The sequence below is a fragment of the Zootoca vivipara genome, chromosome 2, assembly GCF_965207765.1.
Source record: "Zootoca vivipara chromosome 2, rZooViv2.hap1.1, whole genome shotgun sequence".
Taxonomy (NCBI): domain Eukaryota; kingdom Metazoa; phylum Chordata; class Lepidosauria; order Squamata; family Lacertidae; genus Zootoca; species Zootoca vivipara.
In genome coordinates this window covers 75,495,352-75,522,156 of record NC_142584.1, presented here as the reverse complement: position 1 = coordinate 75,522,156, position 26,805 = coordinate 75,495,352, and the positions used below count along the sequence as shown (strand labels likewise).

General features: G+C 40.0%; 1 protein-coding gene and 1 pseudogene across 2 annotated transcripts in view; both read right to left on the bottom strand.

Moving 5' to 3' along the window:
* Positions 1-480: 480 nt before the first annotated feature.
* LOC118080046 (ATP synthase peripheral stalk subunit OSCP, mitochondrial pseudogene) lies at positions 481-1,237 on the bottom strand (annotated as a pseudogene).
* A 2,143-nt stretch (positions 1,238-3,380) lies between these two features.
* Positions 3,381-26,805, bottom strand: part of PPARG (peroxisome proliferator activated receptor gamma) — a 61,282-nt gene continuing 37,857 nt past the window's right edge. For both annotated transcript variants that reach the window (XM_035106226.3, XM_088662209.1), the window contains exons 2-7: positions 26,456-26,686; positions 25,580-25,749; positions 24,114-24,252; positions 18,659-18,858; positions 11,904-12,354; positions 3,381-3,956 (exon numbers count right to left, since the gene is read on the bottom strand). In XM_035106226.3, coding sequence (XP_034962117.1) covers positions 3,709-3,956; positions 11,904-12,354; positions 18,659-18,858; positions 24,114-24,252; positions 25,580-25,749; positions 26,456-26,678 — 1,431 coding nt within the window. In that variant the 5' untranslated portion in view covers positions 26,679-26,686 and the 3' untranslated portion in view covers positions 3,381-3,708. The remainder of the gene's footprint in view (positions 3,957-11,903; positions 12,355-18,658; positions 18,859-24,113; positions 24,253-25,579; positions 25,750-26,455; positions 26,687-26,805) is intronic.

The following is a 26,805-nucleotide window of genomic DNA, read 5'->3' as shown; positions in this document are numbered from 1 at the left end:
ACAAAGGTAACCCTTGGACCCACTTCCCAGCAGCTCATGATATGGGTGGTTAAACAGCTCTTGATTCCACCACCAAAACCCCCGGGTTGCATTGCACCCTTAATATGGCAAATTGGTGTGTTTGTAACGCGTGAAGCAGTCTCAAATCCAACCCTTTCCCACTACATGTAAATACTTTGCATATATGTATTAGAACTTTTCTAATTTATACAAAGCCTGTATCATCCTCAAACTGTGGCCACCTGTTGAGATAAGGAGATTCCCCAGCAAACCTAATAATGGTATTATGCTCTCACATTGGAGGGTCGCCCTCATCTGATCCTCTCACTTGTGCTACATTGAAATTTCTCCTGCATCTCCCCTCCCAGGATTGTTCATCAATTAATGAGAAAGGAAATTGCACTCAAAAATTATCAGAGGGAGAAAATCCTTTTTTGGCGAGAAGAATCTCAGGAGTGGGTGCAGAGTATTTGTTGTACTTACTGTACCTCTTTCTTTTGCTTAAGGAGAACAATTTTTATTGTTTTCATCATACAACTGACTAGGTTTTTATGGGGGAGGGGAAAGCATATCAAGATGTTTAGACAGTCTCTCTCATGATCTTGCTCAGTTTCTGAATCTTGGTCTTTGTCGACATGTCAACGAATTTCTCTCCAATGCTGACAACCATTCCACCCAAGATTGTTGGGTCAGTCTTTTATCTCGTTTCAGTATTTCTCCTTTAGCTTATAGCCATTCAAAGCTATGAAGATTAGCTTCATCCAAGGGCTGAGCAGTAGTTACGGAGCATAAAACCTCTCCACTCATAATCTTAGCAAATGCAGAAATTATACCTGGCGTGTTTTTCAAGCGACCATTTTTAGCAAGCAAATTGATAAAGTTGACAGTGACATTTTCTCTTTAGCTAAAATTTCATTCACGGTCTTTTGCTTTTCTGCACTCTTTATGTGACAATGACAGAAAATTTAGGGTCCTTCTAAAGTGTCAGAACTCGAGTCAGCTCTTTCTCAACCTGGTCCAACTTCTTCTGCTTAGAAGCAGCAGAGTAGAGTGCAGTAGCATACCGACCTTCAAGGCCAAATACTTGAATTGGTGGCTGTACCAGTTTTGATGCTGGCCTGATTAGGCAGGTGCTGAAGCAGCGCACCTTCTGAGCCAGCCATCTTCTCCTCCTGTAGGTCAAGCCGGGCCCTCCTCGTCCTCCACTGTACCTTATTTTGAGGCGGCCGAGGAGTATTTAAGAGAAGGAGTGGCCTTCCTTTCATTCTACAAATCATCTCACCAGTGGTCTGCATTCTGCAGCCTTCCTGTCTGTGCTTCAATAAAAACCCACGGAGCCTCTTTGAAGATCAGGAAGCACAGGCAACCAGGAAAGAAAACTGGGAAACTACTGGAAAGGAAAACAGACACACAACCCTCAGCAACCTTGTCACAATAAAGTGAGCTCAAAACTCCGCACTCATTGAAATTGTACAAAAATTGTGAGGTGAATGAAGCAGAAAAAAGAAGCCTCTTTTGCAATGGAAGAAAACTTTTCAAAAACGGAAAGACAGATTTTAGTTCAGCACTACCTTCGACTCTCTTCATCAGCCATAACAAGCAGGGACAAGAAATAGATAAAAATCTATGTGATATGATAATCATAATAATCATAATAATTACCATGGATACTAGGCAAGTTGTGTGAACCGCCCTGAGACCTCCAGGTAAAGGGCAGTATATAATTCAATAAATAATAATAGGCAATTCCAGCACTTTTTGTCACACATAATTCGTTACCACAACTATCATGCTGCCAAACACAGCTCATTGCTAGTGTAAACAGGATCATCCCCATGCTTGCAGATGTCCAAGAGACATGAGCCAGAAACATTTCTTAAGATTTCAAGCATTGCATCTTGGTTAAATCAATATCATAGGGATATGGTGAGGCATTCTGGTTCGTTCACATATTTATATCTAGATCAGTTTCCTGACATGGGTTATGCATTATAGCAAATTTCCAGTACAAATTGCAAGCAGAGTTTCCCGAATCTGGATTGGAATTGCAGTGGTGTGTGCATGTTTTAATTAGTCAAATAACTCCCAGTCCAGACCAGCCCCCACATGCTAACTGGGGAAAGCTTCTATTGTATTCAAGGGCAAGCTACAAGATCAATCAACATTCTGTTTAGTTTGGAGCCATAGTGTTCAACTATAGGAGTTGCTATAGTGGTTCATGTGTTTGATGGAAACAGCTATACAAAACATACCCCTGAAGGATTATTCCAAAAAATGTTTCTCTCCCCCCCCCCAAAAAAATCATTTCTTTAGGAACCTGGATCTCCTTCGTCCCCCCACTTCCATCTACTTCCTTGCATTGTACATGGGATCTACGGGGAGACAGAGATGGTACAGCCTGAAGTCATGCAAAATGTAAGGCTGGTAGGGAAATCTTCCAAACCAAATCATTTCTAATTGGGAGAAGGGCAGGTGAACGGGAAGAGAGGGGATGCTGTTACTTCCAATATTTCAGTGTTTGTTCGGCTCTCTAAACTCCTAGTTGCGTGTTCTCTCTTACAAAGCAGAATAAAGAGCATTTGGAATTGGAAATGTCACAACCTATTTCCACTGCAGAACTACTCCTCTGCTTTAGCAGACAGAAAGTGTTGAGCATTCGCCTGTCCCAACTTGCTGCTCGGTAAATACTGTGTGTGCCTGGCCTGAATAGTGTAGCAGGGAATGTATATAATCTGCTCTTGTAAAAATCAGTTCACTTGAGGGCAAGCACATGAAGTAATCCCACTGCCAGTTTTGCCAAGATCAAAAGGACTTTGTGTGATGCTACCATCCCACACAGTGTTTTTGAATCTCAGGAGCAATTTGGGGAGCAAATATAATAATGTGCTCTGCTGGTCATGTGCAAACTTCCACAGGGTTCAGGAGTAGGCTGATTGCCTTGCCTGCAAAGTCAATGGCTGGAATCTGCATACACTAAGATGATCAATCAACAACATTCATCTGAGGATAAAGGGATATAACGCCCATGTATGTACTGTGAGTCCTCAGTTCCTTGACCTTCATATGCAGATGTAACAATGCCTAATATAATTGCAGTGAAACAAGATTGGCTTCAGGCTTCCTTTAAAACCTGCTAATGTCAAAGGCATGTTTGACAAAACTATATCTGGGTCCCTTGCGCCTCTCTTCAGTGAATTTAAAAATTGATTTTAAAAAAAACAAACCAGGTCTGAGAAATCAAATTTGAGCTTTCTGGTACAATGCTGTGACCCATAACTCTTGTTTGCATATCACTTCATAAAATATGCAGAGAGCTTTCCCTAGCAAAATAACATATATAGGGGAAAATGTGAAGCTGAAAATTGCACTGCACAGCTAACCAACTTCAATGATATTTTTAATCAGATTGAACAAGCAATTATGGTTTATAAAATAAGACAGATAAAAAAAATTAATCTGCAAAATACTGCCAACAATTTAATGATATATAATATATATATACATTTTAATATTAAAAGTAAATTGTAAATGTGTCTTTATAAACAATAGGCATAAAATAGATCTATAATAGTAAAAGCTCTGCCTCTCTTTTTAAAATGCTTTTTCTTCACAGTAATTTCTTTAAGTATGTAATATTTTTCCCTCTCAAAGAAGTAGTGCAATTTGAACAACGTACATAATGTCAATGGATTAGAAATTCTACATCCCTTAATACAAGTCTTTGTAAATTTCTTGTAGGAGTGGATGAAGGCTCATATCGGTCTCAGTTTTCTTTATAATTTGCAACAGCCGCACATGTTCTGTTACAATCTGTCTGAGGTCTGTCATTTTCTGCAGCAATTTTGCAAACAGCTGTGATGACTCTGGGTGATTCAGCTTCAACTGGAGTTCTAAAGCTTGCAGCAAATTGTCTTGGATATCTTCAATGGGCTTCACATTTATTAATCCAGGGCGATCTAAGAGGAGAACAAAACAGCAGAGGGGGGCGTTAATCAGAAAAACAGACAAAACCCCACATACAGTATTTGTACAGCATTTCAAGCACATTATCATTGAAGTACTCAGATTTCTATTACGTCTCAGCTGGGATTTTTGTAGGTTTTGATTTTCAAAGGAAATAGCATGAGGCTGAATGAGGAGATATCCTCCATCTGAGAAATGATACTGAAATCTGCTCTGAAGGTCGGTGGTTAAAAGAAGCTCCTAGCACTGAGATGAAGAGTCCTGGCCATTTTCTCTGGAAGTGACATAGTTCATATACTCAGGTGTTGCTGCTGCCAAACTGTTGCCCTCTGGCGTTTTTCCTGTCTTTCCCAAGACTTAGGCTTGTGGTGGCTTTCAGTACAATTGCAATACTAGGCTTGCATGTGTGAATTGGCAACTGGTAGCAGGAATCATTTATGACGCACTTGGCAACATGGCTGGCACACCTCTTGCGCTGACTTGCCTGACTGCACTCATGAAGACCTTTCAAAATAATAATAATAATTTTATGATTTATACCCTGCCCACCTAGCTGGGTTTCCCCAACCACTCTGGGTGGCTTACAACACATATAAAAAATTGTAAAACACCAGACATTAAACATTTCCAGATATAGGGCTGCCTTCACACAGGTCAACTGTTTGAAAGATGGGCACTTCCAGCTATTAGGCAGGGGTTTAACCTGCCTTTGCTCTTAGCACAGTCACCACATTCTGTGCCCCAACTTTTTGGTCCCTCCCAATTACATTTTTCAACAGGGGACATTTGCCATTTTCTTTTTTAATATTCTCATTGTCATCTATCTATCTATCTCTCTATCTCTCTATCATCTATCTATCTATCTATCTATCTATCTATCTATCTATCAATCATCTCAAACATTTTGTACAAAATAAAAATCTCCGGCAAATGTTCATAGAAAATTTCACAGAAAGTTCTACACATTGCCCGTGGTTTAGCTGACTCACTTTAGGAAATATGGTCATTGCCTATTTCCTCCCATTGTGGAGCAATGAAAACATGTTCACATTCCTTTGCTCACATTTTTCACTTCTCATGTGATTATTTCACTATCTTTTGTCACTAGCAATTTACTTCTAAATTGGTATAAAGATTTGACAAAAACAGCAGTCCTTAAAATAATATCTCATTTGCCCCCCCCATCCGTCTTACATTCTTAGGGGAGGGAACTTCAAGCTGTTGTTCAACGTAACTTCTGGCTTTGTGTTGCGCTTCATTTTAAGGGACGCACACAAACTATAATTTTAGAAGCATGTGAGCTGAAAAGATGGTCAAACGCTGATGAATAATTGTGGGAAATATTTGTGTTCAAGACCAATTGCCAATAACTTACTGCTGCCTCTTTTGCTAATGTATAACCTGTTAAACTCACTTAGCCACAGGAAATGACAACTTGATAACCCAAATCTATGGTGTGCGCACTGCAAAGCAAAAGTTAATAAGTAAATCAATTACTGGACCATCCAGCTAAATGGAGAAGAGGGGTGTAGCCTGTTTAGGGCTCTTTAATCAACCTATGCATTGGGCACAAACAGGGGAGTGTGCACAGCTTTGTCCGAACGGGCTGTACTGATATGACTTAATATGATCTGTGGTTTTCCAGGGTTCAAAGCAAATGCTATGCCATCACTACAAGTAACCACACCAGTTAGTTGCCCCTACATCAAGGTTTAGAGTGAAAGGAGTGGATATTAGAGAAGTATAATTTTCAGGCTAGCTTGAACCTTTTGAGACCAAAAGAAGACCACTTCCCATTTCTCTGGCTATGTAAACCTGGTTATGAAGAAAAAGGCCATTTATGTAGCATTTACTTATAAAAATCCAGAGAAACGGGGGAAATAAAGGGCTAGATCAATTCATCTTTATCATTGCTGCTCACCTTAAATTTGTTGCTATAAGTAATGTGGATCAAGCAATTTTACTACATTCAGGGTCCCCCCCCCAAGTTATGCACTTTTTCCCACTAAAATGACAACAAATGTGATTTTTACCATGCACCATAGATGGTGGAAATAAAACAGAAGAAGGAAGGAAGGAAATAGATCATAGTTATTTATGTTTATTTAAAAGAGGATTTGCAGTCTAATCCAAAATGACTGGGGTAACAAAAGGGTGGATATGGTAGCTGGCTTCTATCTTATTAAGTTTTATATATAATCAATAGTGACTGTCCAGAAAATAGGAAAATCTGTAACAAAAATTATTTGAAGGATTTTTGCCCCACAAATCATTATTTCACTACCAGCTCTTTAGGACTATAAACCCTGGATTAGCTATCAATTTGTGTTTTTTACCTGAGGAGGTAAGCAATATCATATATGTCTGTGTGTACATACACACAGATACACTGAGAGAATGAAAAAGTGTAAGCAGAAAGCCATCTGAAAAGGAATATTGTACACATAAAAACGAAATCAGCATTTCCAAAATTAACTATCAAGAATAATTTATTCAATCCTTTCTAGATATATCTCTATGTATGAAAGGTCACAAAGTATGCATTTCTTCATAGTTAAATGATGTGGCAGTTCTTAATATTTACAAATGTTACTATTTTGGCTTTTCGGGGATAGTGTAGCTTTAAACATCTGGTTGCCAATCTACAGTATTACCCTGTAACACCTGGATTCCGGATGCACAGCAATATAAAACTCAAACAAGCATGAAGTCTATAGCCTATTTCCAGTGTTTTTGAAAAGCTAGAGAATTGCTCATTTGTTTGCCTCACTTAAGAATTAGTATTTTAATGAGGCAAGTTATTTCTAAAATAAGACTGAATGAAGGGAATCTTGATGCTTTTCAACCCATTGGGTGGAATCCAGTTAGTGTCAATCTGCTGAAAGGAGGCATCTGTCAGCAGAACAGGGATGGGGGCAATTTCTCCTTCCCACCGCAGAACCCTGAGCAATGCCCGCCCCCCATTGCTTCAAAGAGTTATGGGAACCTTCAAGGAGGAGATGTTGCCAAAAACTGGCCCCTTTCCTGTTCTGATGATGGATGCCGTCTGTCATCAGGGCAGTGCCATTTAGATCCCATCCTCCCTAATGAAACATAGCTGGAATTTGAATAGCGATGTTGAAGTATTCTCAAAGGAAAACAGGAAGCTGCCTTATACCAAGCCAGACCATTGTTGTCACTGACTGGTGGTGGTTGTGGTCGTCCAGGGCTCCAATCAGGGGTCTTCCTATATATTTATCAATACAGTTATCAAAATATTTTAGGGCAAATCAAACAGTGGTAACAAAGCATGACGACTGAGGGCTCCTTTAAAGGGCTCAACAACTGTGCTAAAACTACCGACAATGCTAACGCTCTCAGAATTAAAGTGACACCTGAACCACTACAAATTATCTACAAGTTTTAATTATACAGCTCAAAATGGTGGGGCTGAAAAGGATGGAAATGGTTAGAAGAATGCCTTTTCTAAATGTGGAAGCCTCTTTTGTTCCTCAGCATTTTCTCAAAGTTAATTGTACTTTCTGTTAATCATTGACTTCTGAAATGTTCATAAGAATGATTTTATGTTCCATGTACACATGCAGAACTACTGTGCATTTCTTATCTCTAAGAGAAATTGCTACTGAAAGTCAATAGGTATTTGGCTGAGAACCCTTATCATAGCGCTGGTATGAATCAGGCATGACTCAGCAGTTGCGTGCTTAACCATAATGAGTACAGCACAAATCAGGTTTCGGGCTTAAAGAAATTATCCTCAGATGTACATATGATTAAATGTGTTTCATTTTTCTATGAGATCAAAAGATCAAATTTTGAAAAGGTAGGAAGGGATGGTGGTAGCTGATGGTTAGGTGTTTTTTTGTTTTGTTTTTTGTTTTAAACCCTTAAAAGTTCTCCTCTCCTCCCCTTCAGCTTATGAGCAATCTTTATCCATTTCATGTACTGGCAGAATGACAAAATAGGGATTAAGAAGCTACAGTTTAAAATAGGTTAAGCATATAAATACTTTACACGTGTGTGTACAACACACACACAGAGATTCTGCAAAAACGTCTGTTTTAAAACTGCAGTCTTCAAGCCATTTGTTGTCTCGGATTTTAAAGTGGGTTGTTAATGTGTTACATTATTCAAGTAATTACTGCCATTTTCACTTGAAAACTTGAATGTGTGCTACTTCACAAGAAACCACCACTGCTATTTGTGTCCTAGTGTGTCCGGACTAGAGTACTGTAATGTGAATTATATCTGAAAGACGGTCTGGAATACAGTTAGTACTGTATAGAAGATTTCTATCTGTTACTGGGTGTGGACTGGCAAAAATAAAGCTTTGAAACTGGCATATTATACCTACATTGTTTACAACTTTTCTTACAAGATAAATCAAGGTGCTATTTTTCATAACTGCAGGACTAAATGATCTGGGTTTCATATCTTAGGGAGAATCCTTCCCCCATATGAACTCCTAGGAATCTTAAGGGCAGTTACTGAGAATTTGCTATCAATTCCTTCTTCATAGAAGGCAAAATTGTCACCCTCCAGGAACACGACCTTTTTTGTGGGGGCATTGGAATAATGGAATGCATTTCATCTATCTTCTTCTTACGTTTTCTTACCAAAGGTAGGGAAACACACACATTTTTAATTGAAACAAAATAAAAAAATCCTTCTAGTAGCACCTTAGAGACCAATTAAATTTGTCATTGGTATGAGCTTTCGTGTGCATGCACACTTCTTGTGACCTTAGGAATGTGGTGCTTGCTTTTCTGATGTTATTATTTCACTCTGCAAACCACTTGGTGAACTTTTTGAAACTTGGGACAGAAATATTGCAGATTAAAAAAATTACATAGTCAGCCATAATGATTCATGACATTTGGGAAGTGACAAGCTTTCTGGTGACCTTAGAGGTGGGGCAGGCACACTGGGTGGCTTGTGTGGGAGGAAAGATGTCATCTCATTCTTCTGCACTCTGAATGCCGCTATCTCCATCCATAAAACCTTAGAAGCTTCAAATGAAATAGATGGGATTCCACATAATCTCATTTCAAAAAGAGGGTATTTCAAAACGTTTTATACTCTAGCAGAAAGTGTTGTCTTCAACCTCTTCCCTCACCTTTTCATTCTGATAAAGACCTTATTCGTTTTTTCCAGTAAGCTTGTTGATGTTTAAGTGGGTGAGTATAAGCCTAAGGACTTCATTATCTGCTGACAATGGGCAGAATTCAACTAAGTTCATGAAAGGACATGCAGGACACTATGTGGAATCCCACCCAATGTACTCTTGATATTGTTAGAATGGATGATAACCAACATTAATTAAACTGGTAGTCTATTGACTTCAGTAAGTCTACTCTGACTCAGATAGATCTAGCTCAGTGAAAATAAAAATTGCCAAATGAGATACCACATAGAATATTTGGTATTTTGAGGAAGGTGCAGACTGTTAATAAGTGCTAAATACATCTGACAGTTAAATAAACTTTTGTAGGCAAGGGAAGGATATGTATTGGAATATACAAATCAGAAATTTGTACAACTGGACATACTTTATATTTGTAGCTACTAGATCAGCTTCAGAGGCACCAATGACTGAAGTATGAATTGTTTTGTAATTCAGTACTAATAATTATTTCTATTTGTCAGATTTATATTACTTGTAGTTGGGGAATGAGGCTCACATTAATCAAAAGACTTTAGCGTTATATTCTACTGCTAGGAGCCAACATTTAAAATGACTTTATCTAATAGAAAACAAAACATTTCTGGAGTTGTACAAATCCCAGTTTGCAGTCAAATACTGAATTCTACTAAAACAAATAAGGGAGTTAACAGTATGTTTCTCATTTGTAGACTTTTCATTAATATGGGGAAAACACTCCCAAGACCATTGGCTCATATTATAAAAGGCCCTTTGGGGCTTCAAAATTTCATTGTGGCTATCCAAGAAATATAGTAGGTATCCCACTTGCCTTTAGTCAGTTAATTCAAAGTCCTTGGGGACCAATTTATTCCAAAACCTTTCTCAAGTAAAGATATTCTGACGGCATATGTACTTGATAAATGTGATTTTAGTTAGTCTAATGAAAACACGTCACAGGGTTGGAGTTTCAAGTGAACATGAGAGAAGCGCCAACGAATGATTAAGCCCTTTTAAACCTGGTGCATGTCAAACCATGCAAAATTGCGAATGCAGCTGGGAAGCAGGAAAGGAGACAGAAGAAGGCACGTAGGATTTGCTGAGTGGGCTGTGCTTAGCAATGCTAATGTAACTCAGGGGGACAACAGCGGCACTTGGAGGATGTGGGACAAGTGCCCTCACTCTGGGGAAGCTGGTGCTCCTTGTGGCAAGGGACTGCTATTCAGTTGTAGAAAATCCCAGGTTCAATCTCTGGCATTTGCAGCTTAAAGGATGAGTAACAGGTGATATGAAATGGCTTCTGCCAGAGGCCCTGGAGAATTATTGCCGAAGTAGGCAACAAACAAGCATATAGTTTTGCCTGGTGTGTACGACAGCTTCCTGTGCTATATTTTGTGATGGAGCTGTCAAGGTGAGGGCCATGCACAACAATCTGAGGTAAACCAGGTGCAATGGAATGAAACTAGTAGTTAGAACGAACCAGGAGGCAGGATTGAGGAACCAGCTTGGTGTCAGGGCTGAAAGGCAGCCAGAGGACACAGAAACATGACAGAGCTCAGGAATACCTGTTGCTCAAGCAAGGGTTAACTTGGACAGGAAGACCTCTTATACTACTTCCTGTCCAACTGCCAGCTTGGCTAGGCAGAGTCAGTACAAGGCCTGAGGATAACAAGATGCTTAGGCATATGGGCAACGTGCAGTTCAGGAGCTCACCACATGGGGCAGTACCTGCATACAGACCAAGAGTCCCAGCAGCTGCTACCAGAAATCCCTAGAAATCCTGGAAGATACTTATAACCTCTCAGGAAGGGCAATTTCATCTTTCATAAAGGCAGGTGCTTTATTGACCTTCATTTATTTCCCCACACTATCAAGCCAGCAGTTGCATCAAGTGTGCCATAGGGTTTAGAGGGCTGTTTTGCTCATACCTTCCAACTCTCGGATTGAAAAATCTGGGATCAGCGGCGTCGCGGCACTGGAAGTCACTTCTGCGCATGTGTGGACAAGCATAGAAGCAACTTCCGGTGCCGGCGCCGCCCGATTTCCGGTGCCCAGACATGGGCAGAGCGGCACCGGAAGCAGTCCAGACATGCGTAGAAGCGACTTCCGGTGCCAGGCTGCCCGTGTCTGCATGTCTGGGCACCAGAAATCGCTTCTGCGCATGTCCAGACATGCGCAGACAGCCGGGAGCCAGGACGTGGCCGCCGGCAGGAGCTTTACGGTATATTTACGGGATATAATCAATTCGGGATAACAGCAGGAAACGGTAACAAAATACGGGGGTTTCCCGCAAAAAACGGGAGACTTGGCAGCTATGGTTTTGCTTCCAGTGGCCTCTGTTTGAAATCAAAGGAATATGCAGGTCAATTTAACCGCATGCATTCAAAGCACATTTGAAGTGCACAGCTACCCACAAAGAGTCCTGAGAACTGTAGTTGAGCCCTCACAGAACTACAACTCCCAACATCTTTAACAGACTCAAGTTCCCAGGATACTTTGGGGGCAGCCATGTGCTTTAAACGTATGGTGTGGAAGTGACCATAGTGTGAACCGGACCCCCAAAGGCAAGAGCCTACTTATCAAATAGTTTCAGAGTTAACCATGAAGATCTCAAGGCAGCTCATGCACTTTATATTGCAGCTTACCAGGACTCAGTAAACCCAGCCGCCATTTCCTGTCCTGCAGAAACAGGTAAGGCATCAAGCCATTTGAAGGGCAAACTATACGGCTAGTGTGCTGAGATAGGCATGGTGGCTCAAGGTTCACTCCAGCCCAAGGATAACTGTGGTTGTGTCACACTTACCTCCACTAAGAATAATGACAGCTATAAATATTGCCAGGTCACTGTCATCTAATTCCAGTGCGTTGAATTTGACAGCAAACTCAAACTTGGGTTCCATAAAGTCACAAAAGGGTTTCCGGAGGCTCTTCAGGAACTCTCGAGTCATGAACCCTTGTCCATTGGAAATGAGAACACCATCTTTATTCATCATGGAGGCAAGGAGTGTGTAGATGATCTCATGAACCCCATATTTCAGGAGAGTTACTTGGTCGTTCAGGTCTAGACTTACAAAACCTGGAATGTTTTTGGCAAATTCTGTGATCTCTTGAACAGCCTCGACGGAACGGAACTGGCAGCGCTGGAAGATACGGATGGCAACCTCTTTATTCTGCTCTTGCATAGGGGTCAGATGTTTGCACTTGATCTGGTCTTCTCCCATCTTTAAGGAATTCATGTCATAAATGACAAATGGCTGAAAAAGGAAAATACAGCTGACTGTCAGGCTTCCTTCCTACATAAAGCACACTGTGCTACTGAAACTGTACATGGAAATTAGGAAGGATGAATCATGGTTTAAGAACAGAAAGAAGTTGACAGGGAGTGAGTATGTATTCCACTGGCATACTTAGGGGAGTAATTTTAGGAGCCAAAAGCCTCAGAGAGCAATGAAAGCAAAGAGGGTTAGGATGCTTAAACCATCTGCAAGTGAGCAAATCAGGCCATGACATTTTCCCATGCTTGCAAAGAAACTAGGTTTCTGGAGGTAGGCTGCTTTACAAATTGCTCCATGCGAACAAAGTGATTTTTGCTCCCCTAAACAAAGTCATAATTTAAGATAAACTTCAATTTCAAGAAAAGAAGTAAACAGACTAAGAACATTTTTAAAAATCATTTTGGGAACACATTATTGTTGATTTTTTTTTTACTTTAGCCTGATAAAATAATATTTTTACAAGAATCCAGAATGATCATTAAGAAACTAACAGTCCTTAAAGCCAGGATTTATAACTTGCCATACATCAAGTGCTTTCCCTAGAAACACACATTACAAAGCATAGAAACTGCAAATTCACAGTGGCGTCAAAGTCTAGTAACAACAGCTAGGAAACTACTACGGATGAGACTGGACCCAATTCTCTCAGTTGAAAATGAGAGCTACCTCAAAATAGTTCATTTCAACCCAAATGCAACAACTGCAAGGTTATAGAAATAATTGCATTTTAGATAACTGAGGATAAATGTGATCAGTTACGCAGTACATAACTGTTCTAAATGCACTTAAAATGTGCATCATGTATAGCCAACATATTGCTTCAGATGTTGTTGGATGACAACTCTCATCAGTCGCAATGGCCAGGGACTTTTTGTTAGGACAGTTACACTGATATTTATATATTTCATTTTTGGATCTGAGAAATACTATACCTCATTTCCTTGGTTACGGGACATTTTTTAAATTCAGTTCCCTGTAAATAAATTTCGCTGCACCTTGGAAAGTATGAAGATTCTGCAAGCAGAGACACCTCATTGATTTTCTAAATATCACCTTCAGCTCTCTAAACTAAAGCACTTCAAGACTTATTCTTATCCATCATGCCAGCAGTATATTGAATATTCTGCTGGTGTTGGGGGGTCTTTCACAGATTCATACAGCCCTTGTAGCTTGTGGATCTTCCACATAGGGTTGCATCCTAAACCACTGATCCTAAATGCACAGAGGAATTTAGTATTCCGAAGTACTGATATGTTTGAAACATTAGGCATGGGAAACTTTAAATCTGGGTTTCCATAGACTTACTTAACACTGCAGTACAATGCAATTACAGTATTCTGAATATATTCATTAAGAATAATTGTGGTTTTTCAACCACCGCTGAAAAATTATTGTGCCTGAGGTTAAACCAGGTACATTCCGTGGTATCTGATCAAAGATGGCTATTTTACATTATATTTGTGATACTCAAATAAAGAACATGGATATGTAGAACTCATTTGTTCCATTATAATATACTGGGCTTACAGTTACAAATGGTAAAGAGAAGGCACAGCTGCAATGCCCGCACCACACTAATTAATCTGGACTTTCAAGTAACTATTTAAAAACCAAGGCATTTACACGATGCTTTCTTATACAGAATTATTCTCTTATACAGAATTATTCTCAAGCAACGTATCATTAATGACATCTGTTCCTATTCACTGCTCTGTTATTTGGATGAAGATATAGATATAAATGTTAGCAACCTATTAAATAAGATGCTCCGTTCTAAGCAGCATGGATGAAAGATATTTCACAATAGCCAAGAAAATGTTAAATGAATGTTTCAATTCAGTAAGGAAACATGCAGTGCTGGTGTAGCAGGAAGATGCAAACTACGTAGTGCAAATTGGAGAGAATGAAATGGACTCTGTAACTTGCAAGCTTATTTTGCCATAGCCAGTGAGAGCAGTACATTCCAAAGAAAGGCTGGTTACTTAGTAATTTTAGACTGCACAAACTACTTGAGCATTACCAATCATTTACATGTGACGCAGATGTGGGCACAATTAAAACAAGGAACATAACTTTAAATTGTGTCCATAGTAAACATTTTGACGTTTTCAGAACACAAAGTCCATTACAGTACAAATAATAATAAAAGTTTTACTCATTATTTACTGAATGAGCGCATTTATTCTTACTATAGTGCTTTTAAAGTGTGCTTGAGAAAGACCATTTTACAGGGGGTTGTCTTTTCATTTATAGTTTTATGCTGGTAAATTCTACCCTGGTGGCAGGTTCTTCAATGTTCAGAGACAAACAAGATCACATGAGCCCACCCCATATAAATTGCATAAGCAGTGCATTAGCATCATGTCCAAACATCACAAAGTCACTTACATGCTCCAAATTAACTAGCTCACCTTAGCTCACCAAACACAAGATCACTTGGGCAAACCAAACCCTGAAAGCTTTTGCAAATTTTGCAAAAATAACTAGGGCTATTAGGGATGTAACAACTGTTCCTCAAAATTGACTACTGTACTTGGGCTCCAGTTGTCAAACTATTTCCTTAGGAACAGTGTGGAAAGGTTTTCTGAGCTGAAAATAAATAATTTTTAAGATGGGAAAGAAAGAAGAGTATCAACTAATATTCAAGGTATGCATCACTAATTGTGACACTCCTTTGATGCAACGTCAAGTATCCATGGGAGTAGCCAGTATTTATCTGGGGGTGGGGGGGCAGAAACGAGCCCCCCAAAGGGCTTTGCCCCCAGGAGCTGGTGTTCCTGGTCTGGTGTCTGCCACAATCAGATTATATGAGGCATAGATTGAATTGCTATGCAAGGGGCAGAATGCAGTCACTGTTAGGCACCAATAAATCCCAACAATTTCAAGCAGGAAGATTTAATCTCATGATAATTCTCCCATTGATTTGGAGGTACAAATAAGCCAAGTTTGGGGTTCTCTCAGTTTGTCATTTTCCCAGTCCTAAATCTGGTGTGTTACATTTATGTATCAGTTTATTTTAATTTTGCTAAAAATAGTCCCAACAAAAATATCTTCAGCATATTAGTGTGCATTTTGCCCAATATACATGTTTTTGCAATGATTTTCACTTTTCTATGTTATTTTCACTAATGCATACATTTTGATGTACAATTTCAACCAACGTCCACTTTTTCATACAAATCATTTGTGTACAACATGCTTTCTGGAAGTGTGAAGCCCTCAATTTACAAAGGGGTTATGTTCCAGGGATCAAGCCTAAAGCCAAAATTACACATAGTCAAAACATTTTGGGTGGGATTTTCCCTGGATGCCTGGGGTTGTTCTTGTTGCATGTAAGCATGTAAAGCTGAAAGTGCGCAAATTAAATGTATATAAATTGTGGGTATACCGTATTAAAATGTGAACCAAACAGAATTTCTTCCCTGTCCCTATTCCATGGTACATAGAAAGTGCTTAACTTTATTTGGATGTGCCAACTATATAAGGAATCAGATGTAATTCAGATGCAATCTAGATAAGAAGAACCTACCACTCATACTGATTTACAATCCCTTACATCTGAATCCTCCGAAGTTGCGAAGGAGTCTGCAATGTCTGTTGTTGTCCAATACACAACAGCACAATAAAATGTAATGACATGCTCATACATGTTTAGGGCCAATTCTGTGCATAAATTTACATAACTGACTCTGTAAAACAAAGGAAGAGGGCAATGAAATGCACAAGATTCTATATAAGCCTAAAATGGTTTTATAGTGTCATAATGTGGATTGTAATGCTGCCATGTTTTATAATACAGTAAAGTCACACACAGCAGTAGATGTTATATACAAAAATGTTTCGTTATGTGCTTTAATTCTGATTTCCTTAATCCTTCCCATTGCCCACTTAGAATCATTTAATACTTTACATTGGCTTCAGAATCATGTTTCCGGTGGTCAGTTTGTTAGTGCCGCTGCTTGTATAGCCAAACAGCAACACCCATGCAGAACAGGGAGGTATCACAAGTCACTACAAAAAAAAAACCTGTATTGCTTGTTTTTGGTAATTAGTAAAAGGGTGATGAAAAAGAGTTTCCTCACCTTTTGTGGCAGGAATGTTCAAAAGGGAAACAGTTAAGTTCAGTGCAGTGTCCTCATTCAGCAACTTTTAGGGTCATTGGTGGGCACAGAGCTTTGCTGCTTCAGACTATGGGATGCAGGGACAAAAATTGGGATTGCTTTCAAGGTGAATCTGTATCATCTACCTGGAGTTATGAGGTCCTGGGTGGTGGCAATGCAGGAAGGCCTCCTTACTCACATGTTGGGTGTGGCCATGGCAAGGGAGGAGGCACTACAGCTCCACCCTATTTTCTGTTGGCAGGTTGTCAACCTGTTGGCTGCAGGTTTGGATTGGCTTGCCTAAAATTCATTCTTTCACTAATGGTTTTTCCCCTCTGCTTTGTGTTTAAATAAAGGGGTCTCTAGTTTAACTCTGCAGGTGCTTTGCGTTTAAATAAAGGGGTCTGTAATTTAACTCTCACACTGTATAGTGGGGTAGGAAAGCTGAAAAAAATAAACACCCAGCAACCAATGCATCTCTTCTGTATGTGGGTCTAAAAAGCCCAGGACACAAATTTTCACAGCCTTCTAGCGGCTATGGTGGTAATGTATTTAGTGTTTACTCTGGAAGTGGATACAGTCGTACCTTGGTTTTTGAACAGCTTAATTCATGAACAACTCGGAACTCGAACGTCGCATACCTGGAAGTAGGTGTTCCAGTTTGCGAACTTTGCCTCGGAAGCCAAACATCTGGTGCGGCTTCCAATTGACTGCAGGATGCTCCTGCAGCCAATCGGATTCCGCACCTTGGTTTCCAAATGTTTCGGAAGTTGAACGGACATCTGGAACGCATTCTGTTCGAAAACCAAGGTACGACTGTACTCGATTCTGACCAAACTAAGCCTCCTGATGTATATTTTCACAAACCTAAGCCTCAATCCTAATTCCTAAAGATACCACTATGACTGCCCAAACAGAAGTTTTTGAAACCTGATGAAACCCAAGCCATTTGTCTTGATAGTGCTGTTTTTGTGTGTGGAAAAAGTGCTTTGAGTATTGCTCAAGAAGAGTTTTCTTGCCAGCAAGGGCTTTCCTATACCGAGCTGCAAGCCAATTAAGTACATCTTAAATCAATTAATCACATGAGTTTTAATTGCGTCATTGATCGTATTGGTTATACTTGCATAAATTCAAAGTTCGGTTGGGGTGAATGCTCCTTAAGCAATATACTTCCTTAAGCAATAGGCAAACTTGGCCCTCCAGACTACAACTCCCATCATCCCTAGCTAACAGGATCAGTGGTCAGGGATGATGGGAGTTTTAATCCCAAAACATCTGGAGGGCCAAGTTTGCCTATGCCTGTTTTAGATGATGCACCAATGCAGGGCAGTGAGCATTATCTTAGAAAAGGTGTGTGTGCGAGAGAAGGGTGAATATGCATCTAGTTTTAAGACAGTGCTTGGCACCTGCAGTTTTACAAAGCACTTGCAGTAAGAAATAACAAGACCTCCATGAGAGGATAATTTTAATGATGGATGAAGCTCCAGAGGTAGAAAGGCCTGTGCTCTTCTTTTAAGTCGAGACAAGAGTGAAACCTGTTGTAGGCCGGAGCCTTGAGTACCCCACTGGAACAAACACAGCGCCTCAGATCGCAAATGGAGCGGTCCTTTTAGAGATTTTTCTCAGTAAAATAAAACCTCTCTTGTGAGGAAAAAGAAATACATGAGCTGATTCAAGGTGCACAATTCGAAGAAAGAATAAATGTTGGATTTTAGTATAAAGTATATGCAAAAGTCTGGCGGCAATACCAGCATGAATCACAAGGAAGGAAGGCTAGGAATGGATCTTTAGGGGCCTGGTCTGCATAGGCAGCAGACCAGTATTACAGCATAATCTCTACTGTATTATAGCATCATCTTCTCTACTGGATAGCCCAGATGGATTAATGTGGGAGATAACCTATGGAAAACAGGGTGACGGAACAGGAGGAAATGGGGCTCAACAAGTCCAAAAAAGTTATGCTGACCTTCGCATTCTTGTACTGCATTCAAATATTTTATTGGGTTATTTAAATAATGTTTACTTATCCTATCTAAAAACATTTCCTGTGTTTCATAGCTTGAAATATGTAATTGCCAAATGCAGGAGGCTTTAAAAACAAACTACTGTAACATAAAATACTGATCCGTTAGTATGGTAAATCATTTGCCCGAAAAAGAGAATAGGAAGCAGAGAGAACTAACCGATTTGTCTGTTGCCTTTCCTGTCAAGATTGCCCTTGCCTTGGCTTTGGTTAGCGGGAAGGATTTTATGTATGAATCATACAGGAGCTTGGCAAGGGCCCGCAGGTCAGCAGACTCGGGATTTAGCTGGTCGATATCACTTGAAATCTCCGCCAAGAGCTTCTCCTTCTCAGCCTGTGGCATTCTCCCAAACCTGATAGCTGAAGAAAGGAGAGCAGGGAAAGGCAAATATTACAACAGGAATGAAGGGCAGCTAACATGCAATTGTAAAAACTCTTTGCAAATTCTATTTGTATAGGCAAAGTCTTCTTCTACAGCTTTTCAAGATGGATTTTTTTAAAAAAATGGGAAAAGTGCATTTTAAAAATGGAAACATATTGATAAACCCATAAAATGTGCGGGCCATGATAGGCTTCATAGACCAGTTCCTGAGAGCATCTGGGCTTGGCAACCTGAGATCACAAGCTTGCAACAAGTTGTGCAGTTATAAGGAAAATTTAGAGGTATTTTGTTCATTCGACTAGAAGCCTGAATAGAGAAGCTCCAATTCATTTCAAGGGCATGTGCTTTCGGCAGGTGACTGGTGTTGCCAGCGCCTCATGATTAGGCTGGCCTTCATCAGAGCTGTCAAACATCAATACATCAGTACCAATAAACAAATTTAAGCCTCTCTGAATCTTAAGCGTCTCTGAAAATAAATCTCTTGAAATAAAGGAGGGAAAAGTGGGAGGAGGAATTGTGGTCAGGCTGTGGGAGTATGCTAGATTAGACATTTGATAAATGAGGTGTCAACCATTATCTCCCTATACACTCAAAGTCGGCTCTTCTCCTCTGAAGCACTACCACTGCAAGGAGGTCTTAGTGCTCCAGAAGCAGTGAGGAATAGTTAACGTGGTGCTACTTTGCAATGTTTTGCAGTTTCAGCTGTATGTATTCTATGTATCTTGAAGAGCTGTGTGCTTCCCTTCCTAAAAGTGGCGACAGTATTATTTACAGTCTTCATTTCTACCCCACATTTCCATGTACTTAGGCTTTATAGCCCTTAATAGAGCAGGCAACTGACAATCCCTGTGTTCCTAAGCTGCCCTGCTGTGTTTGCCTGCAATAAACTCACAGTAAAGCACATTACACCCTTAACAATCTGAGAATTTCCTAGGTAAGTGCTATAAACCTCAAGTTGCATTGTGTCATGTGGCTTCCCTTCTCAAGTCATAGAAAGCAACTGTAGATGATGGACAGGATGTGATAGCTGATGGAAAATCCAGACAATCAGGCTATCACCCTAAAATGGCAAGTTCTCGTATGGAAAAATATGGTCAGGTTAAAATTATGTTGTTGTATTCAACAATATATTGAGGTTCGTTAGGAATATGAATAAGAGCTTTGGCACAGTTGAGTTGAAAATTTGTTAGAACTTTCCCGTTGTTTATAAATAGTCATGAATATAATTTATTTTAGCAGTTTCAATGCTACGCTATTTCTGAACACCCAGTGGAATTGATACGTTAATCCAGGCTTCCTCAACCTTGGCCCTCCAGATGTTTTGAGACTACAATTCCCATCATCCCTGACCACTGGTCCTGCTAGCTACGGATCATAGGAGTTGTAGACCAAAAACATCTGGAGGGCCAAGGTTGAGGAAGCCTGAGTTAATCCATACAAATGTAGGAAAGTCTGATCTTTTATTATTTTATCATTCTGCTAACTATGTGTGATGTTGTGGTCAGATCTTGCATTGAAAATCTGAGGTAGCACATTTATCAGTATCCTTGCAACTCCGAATAGTGAAGTCACAAACAATTTACACAGTGTTTGTTCTTCCTAGCAAAAACATACAATAAATGGGAATCATGTGAGGAAAAAGTTAACCTGTTGGATAGCTAGCTAGCAAGAAATGGGAGGAGTATTTATCACTGAGGGTGGCATTTGGTATTACAAAAGGCACAGGCCTGTAGCTGAAAACGGCAATCCATTGTCAAGTACTGTACTTTCCCTTTTCGTGTAACATAAAACTTACTCCAGTATTATTATACTGTGCTTCTTCTTGTCCTTTGACAGCAGCAGCTAAAGTTCTGGTGTAGGGACAAGGATAAGGAAGCCTACGACAGTGTTTGCATGTCACAGTAATAGTACTTAAAAGTTTACTATGAATGCACAGAAGGCTCCCGCTTTGTTCTTGCCCTCTAGCAAACAAGTGAAACACATCATAATCCCTGTTATATACAAACAAGAGATCACAGTTTCTTGTACTGATAATAAACTACCATGCTGAGCCAAGGTTTGCTCTTGGCTTTCCAGTCATGGCCTGCTCGGAGTGAAACAAACCACAATCCCTGACTCGGACATAACACTAAACCAGGGATTGTGGTTTGTTTTCTCTGCTGGCTAGAGAGGAGGACGAGGAGGAACATAGGAGTGATGTCTCCATGCAAAGTGGGCCACTACAGGGGAGTGGAGACTGGGTAACTTGAAACAGGGTTGCAGATCCTCACAGCAGCCACATGACTTGCTTAACAGCTAGCTTTGTCTGGAGTAATATTATACACCTAGGGTTGTAGTCAACTAAGGATGATTAAGAGTAGACTCATTAAAATTAATTGACCTAAGTTAGAAATGGCCCCTGTTGTCAGTGGGTCTGCCCCGAGTAATAGTTAGATGACTAGTTAAAGGTAAAGGACCCTAAGGCAGTTAGGTCCAGTCAAATTCGACCATGCGGTGCTCATCTCTGCTTTCAGGCTGAAGGACTTGGCGTTTGTCCATAGACAGCTTTTCCGGGTCATGTGGCCAGTATGACAAAACCACTTCTGGCGCAACGGGACACCATGATGGAAACCAGAGCGCATGGAAACTCTGTTTACCTTCCCGCCACAGCAGTACCTATTTATCTATTCACACTGGCATGCTTTTGAATTGCTGACTACCACCCTTAAGCTCTAGTCTACCCTAACAGTCAATATACTGATCAGGATGGGCTTGTGTTGGCAGTTGTGGTGAGCTGTGAATTCAGCAGCTACATGTCTGTCTCCTTTGGTTCAATGATACATGGGTGTAGGCAGCAGAAGGAGGGCAGGCATTAGACTAAACTTCACCAGACGGTAGAACAATGACAATGACAATAAATCTGGTTGATGCAGAAAGCTTATCCTATATCCAAGGGAAACATCAGCACCTAGTTCCAACTCACAATGATGAAGAAACAGCCTAGATCTCCAATCCACACTGAAAGACATGGAGCTATAAAACAGCTGCAAGAATTGATGGATCATACCAAGGAGACGGCGATATAAAACTACTGCCAGATCTTTTAAAGAATTGCTTCATTTTTCATTCTGACTCCTAGTATGAAGCATAGGTTTCAACGGGAGTCACTGTAATTTGGTTATATCTTTTAAAAGCTTTTCTTAACAAGAGTGGAAATCTAAGAAGTTCTACAAAAATATTTGTGATGGTTTTTGTCCTTAAAATAAAATAAAAATCATATTTGAGAAAATATTTATCATAATAATTTGTTTGTTGGTATTAGCATACCAAATTAAGATTTCCTTTTGGCGTCAGCAAACTGCATTTTATTATGAGAATAACAAAAACCACACTGACTATATTTTCCCAGTCATGCCTGCAATTCTTTTCTCTTTGAATTACATAAGTCTTTATGTTATGACATTCTATTCCTGTTTTCATCTGGCTTTGCCAAGGAAAGTCTCCAGAATCTTCATTATAATTTCTTCTCTCACAGATTCTGATGTTAGGTATTTTCACATGAATTTATAAAGATAACCTTAAAGTACAGAGAGGATGTATTTTAAACTGTCCTGCGTCAGCACACTAAGTCTTAGCTTGGACCTCACACAACAGTAAAGACTAAGCTATCTAAAACTGTGGTCATTAGGGGCGGGAGTAGAAGACCATCATCTTTCCAGATGTTGTCAGTCTCCAACTCCCATCAACCTCAGCTAACTAGGCCAATGGTCAGCGATGATGAGAGTTGTAGTTCAGCAGCATCTGGAAGACCATGTGTTGCCCACTGTGGGAACAGAAGATTTTCAACGTATAATCGTGGGGGTGGAGGCAGAGAAGGTGCTCAAGTCCTTTCCTACCCACCGCTTTTCTACAACTCCCCAAATCAATTTTTCTTCCACAGACTTCCATACTCAAATTTACAGCTATATATGATAGAATTTGAGGCACCAATGACAAATAGTCCACTGCTCATGTAGTGTGTATGTATGTATGTGTATATGTATGTATGTATATATATATTAGTATTATATTATATATATTAGTATTATATCCAAATGTGTGGTACCTGTGTGTCCATTTTATTTTAGTAACCTCTATATTCCATGTGGGGACGCAGGTGGCCCTGTGGGTTAAACCACAGAGCCTAGGGCTTGCCGATCAGAAGGTCAGTGGTTCGAATCCCTGCGACGGGGTGAGCTCCCGTTGCTCAGTCCCAGCTCCTGCCAACCTAGCAGTTCGAAAGCACGTCAATACCCAGCGAGAAGGTAAACGGTGTTTCCGTGTGCTGCTCTGGTTTGCCAGAAGCGTCTTTGTCATGCTGGCCACATGACCTGGAAGCTGTACGCCGGCTCCCTCGGCATATAGAGCGAAATGAGCTCCGCAACTCCAGAGTCGGTCACGACTGGACCTAATGATCAGGGGTCTCCTTTACCTTTTATATTCCATGTATTAGATTGGAAACAGAAGGATACAGCTTATTTCTAAATGTATGCCTGAGATACCATGATGCAATAACAACAGAAAACAGCAGTAGTGATGGGAACTTAAAGAATGATAAATATTGCTTGTGTACAACAGACACGGCGCATAAATAACAGTTAGCATATCCCTGACAAATGCAGATCTCAACCAGCTGTTTGGCTTGGTTAGCATGTTTCTTCTTCTTTCTGGGAGGAACTCTGTGCTTGGGCTGCTGTGTGAAGTAGCACTTAATGGTCCTGCTTCAGTTTTTGTGATTGCTGGGTTTCAAACAGAGCTCCAGTAACCACAGTGGGAGTGTATCCTAGGAGCAACACTTCACTTCATGCTCTTCCCTACTCAAAGCTCTGTCTGTGGGGTTACATAGAAACTATTCGCCTGTGTGAGCTGGCCCTTGGGCTCTCTTTATTTTCAGCCATACACCTAAGTTTGTACACGTAGCTTGTGGGTACTTCTGGATTCATTACTGTTGCTTGAGGCTCAAATGTCTTCAATGGTGTGTTAAGTGCCTTCCATCAGCTTCAGCTGTTATACCCCTATCTGGACAGGGATAACCTAACTTCTTCTGTCTATGTTCTGGCAACCTCTAGGTTAGATTACTGCAGTGTGTTTTACATGGGGCTGCCTTTGAAGATGGTTTGGAAACTGCAGGTGACACAACATGTCTATACATCAAAATATGTCATAATGCCAAACTACTGGAAGAAGAAGAAGAAGACGAAAGCAATATCCTCACCATTATGTGACATTCCAACTGCAAGGCATTTCTGGAATCTGCAGTACTGACATTTATTTCTGCTTTTCTTATGAATGCGACAGTTGAGATCACACCGATCATAGATTAACTTTAGCCGGATTGTTCTGCGAAAGAAACCCTTCAAAGGGCATGAAGGAATGGGGAGAAAATATTAGTTATAAGGAGTCTTCCATTGCTTCCTGCCTTGTGTGTAAAAATGAACATCTATCCATTTATTCTGGAGATACCTGTGCCACAAGATGTAAGGGGAAATTATTCACATTACAAACAACAACCCATTGCTCAGAGGTTAAAACAGAAGAGTGCAGTATTTAATAAAATATATTTACTTAAAACAAGGTCTTCTTGGTTTCAATGAATGTTACCATCAGTTTTTTCTTCTTCTGGGGAGATGCAGGGGTATTCATACCCCTAAACATTTTGTGAATCTAAGTTTGGCCTCATTGAAGGGCAGTATTTCAATATGAATAGGAAAATGAGAGTACCCCTAAACATTTTTTAAAGCACTGATTACCATCACAAGCATGCAGGCTTGGAGGTAGCTATGATTAACACAACTACAAATTACAAACTTGTTACATGTAGGATAGTAGAAAAATATTGACTTTAGGTGTAACAATTGTTTATTTTATTGATTGTAACTTTGCAAAAATAATATCCTAAATAGTAATTTGGAGAAACAAGTTGGGTTAAATTATACCTTTTTTTAAAAAAATAATTACAGCGTTGTTTTAAAGAAATGCATTTCTGTAATTTGAAAGACTATGTATGACAAAAAAATGTTATAGCTTGAACAGTTTTGGACGTCTTGTGAGAAGTGTGATTTCTGTTTATCTGGCGGGCCTTGACTGTATGAGAGACACTCTCCTATTTCTGTTGACCTCCAACCTGAAGATGCGTTTTGTCTCCTTAGAATATTACGATTCAGCTTCCATTTCAACTAGAAATGGAAGTCATTTCTAGTTGACATCAGCTTAGAACAGAATAAAACACGTGAAAGTTCCATGTCCTGTTCACTCATCAGAAGCTGTGTGCTCATAGCTGCCAAGTTATCCCTTTTTTAAAGGGATTTTCCCTTATGCTGAATAGGCTTCCTCGCGAGAAAAGGGAAAATTTGGCAGCTATGTGTGTGCTCTCGCATCTCAGATCATGGCAAAGGAATAAATGTTTTGAAATGATAGAAATAGGGTAGCCAGAATCAATAGAGGACAGGACTTCTGTGCCTTTAATTGCCCTGCTCTCTTTTGAGTCTGGAAACCTTAAAGAGAAACCAGCAGACCCTTTGCTTGGAAATTAAACAAAGGGTCTGCTGGTTTCTTTTTAAGTTTCCAGACTCAGAAGAGAGCAGGGCAATTAAAGGCACAGAAGTCCTGTCCTCTATTGAGTCTGGCAACCCTAGATAGAAAACTTTTTAAAAGGGACGAATTTTACTGAAGACTGCCTACCTTGCAGCCTTCACATGCATGCACTCCGTAATGGAATCCTGACGCTTTGTCTCCGCAAACCCTGCATTCAATAGCCATTAGAGAATTGGAGGTCTCTTCATGAGGTTTATTGTACATCTGCACTTTTTCTGAGAAGTATGGCGGAGATGGAGGCTCCATCTTGATTTCATCTGAACAAGAGAAAGAGTTTTAAAGATGAATTAACTGTAATCTTGAAGTGCTTGTTAACATAGGCAAAACTGGCAACAGTTACAATTAGCAATCAATAAATTAAATGTACCTATGAATCAGCCACATCTAGCAAAGGGCTATTGAGAAGGTATTAGGTCAACAGCCTGAACTATGAGCTGGGAATGTGTGGGGCAAATATCATTTCAGTCATTAACTAGGTGGCGTGCCTTGGACAAACCATTGGCCAGGTCAGGTATCATAACCAAATCATGGTTTCGCCCTCAGACTCACACACCCATTTCTTCCTCTATCTTCTCCTCTCCACTCCGATTGTAAACATCTTGGCTGACAATTTGTACAGCCTAGATGTTACAACAAAGAATAGCTTCAGTAATCATAGTTTGCTGTGACAGGCAACCTGGAAAAAATTTAATTGCCACAAATCATAGTTGGCCTCTAAACCAGAACTGGGTATCTCATTCAAACAGTGGTTTCAACTGAGGTAAACATACAAGGTTGTAGGCCTGCTCAGAATAAAGACATCCTAGTTATATACATTTATATAAAAATGTAAATAGACTATATACTATGTTTGGTTTAAACAAAAGGGGAGAGCTTTATGTTTCAGATGCACTATTGAAAATGAAAGATCCATAAACCCTTCCCAATGGCTAAAAACAACCAAACATTTAAAATCTGACGTACTTTGGCATTCTTGAAACTTCACGTCATATTTATAATCAACAGCCATCTGGTCAGTTCTTGTGAGAGGAGGAAGGTCTTCATAATGTTGTGAAGAAAGGCTTGAAAAATCAACTGTAGTGAAAGGCTTTATATCGAAGGAATGCGAGTGCTCATCCATCCCAGAGAAGTCTACTGGGCTAATTCCAAAGTTCATGGGCCAAAACGGCATTTCTGTATCAACCATTGTAAACCCTGAAACAAAAGAGAGATGAATGAGTGGTTTTTTTGGGGGGGTGGGACTATATCAATATAGTTCCTTAATTAAACATGGCCAACATAAGATCAATGTAGTGGGAAAACAGTAGTGGTAA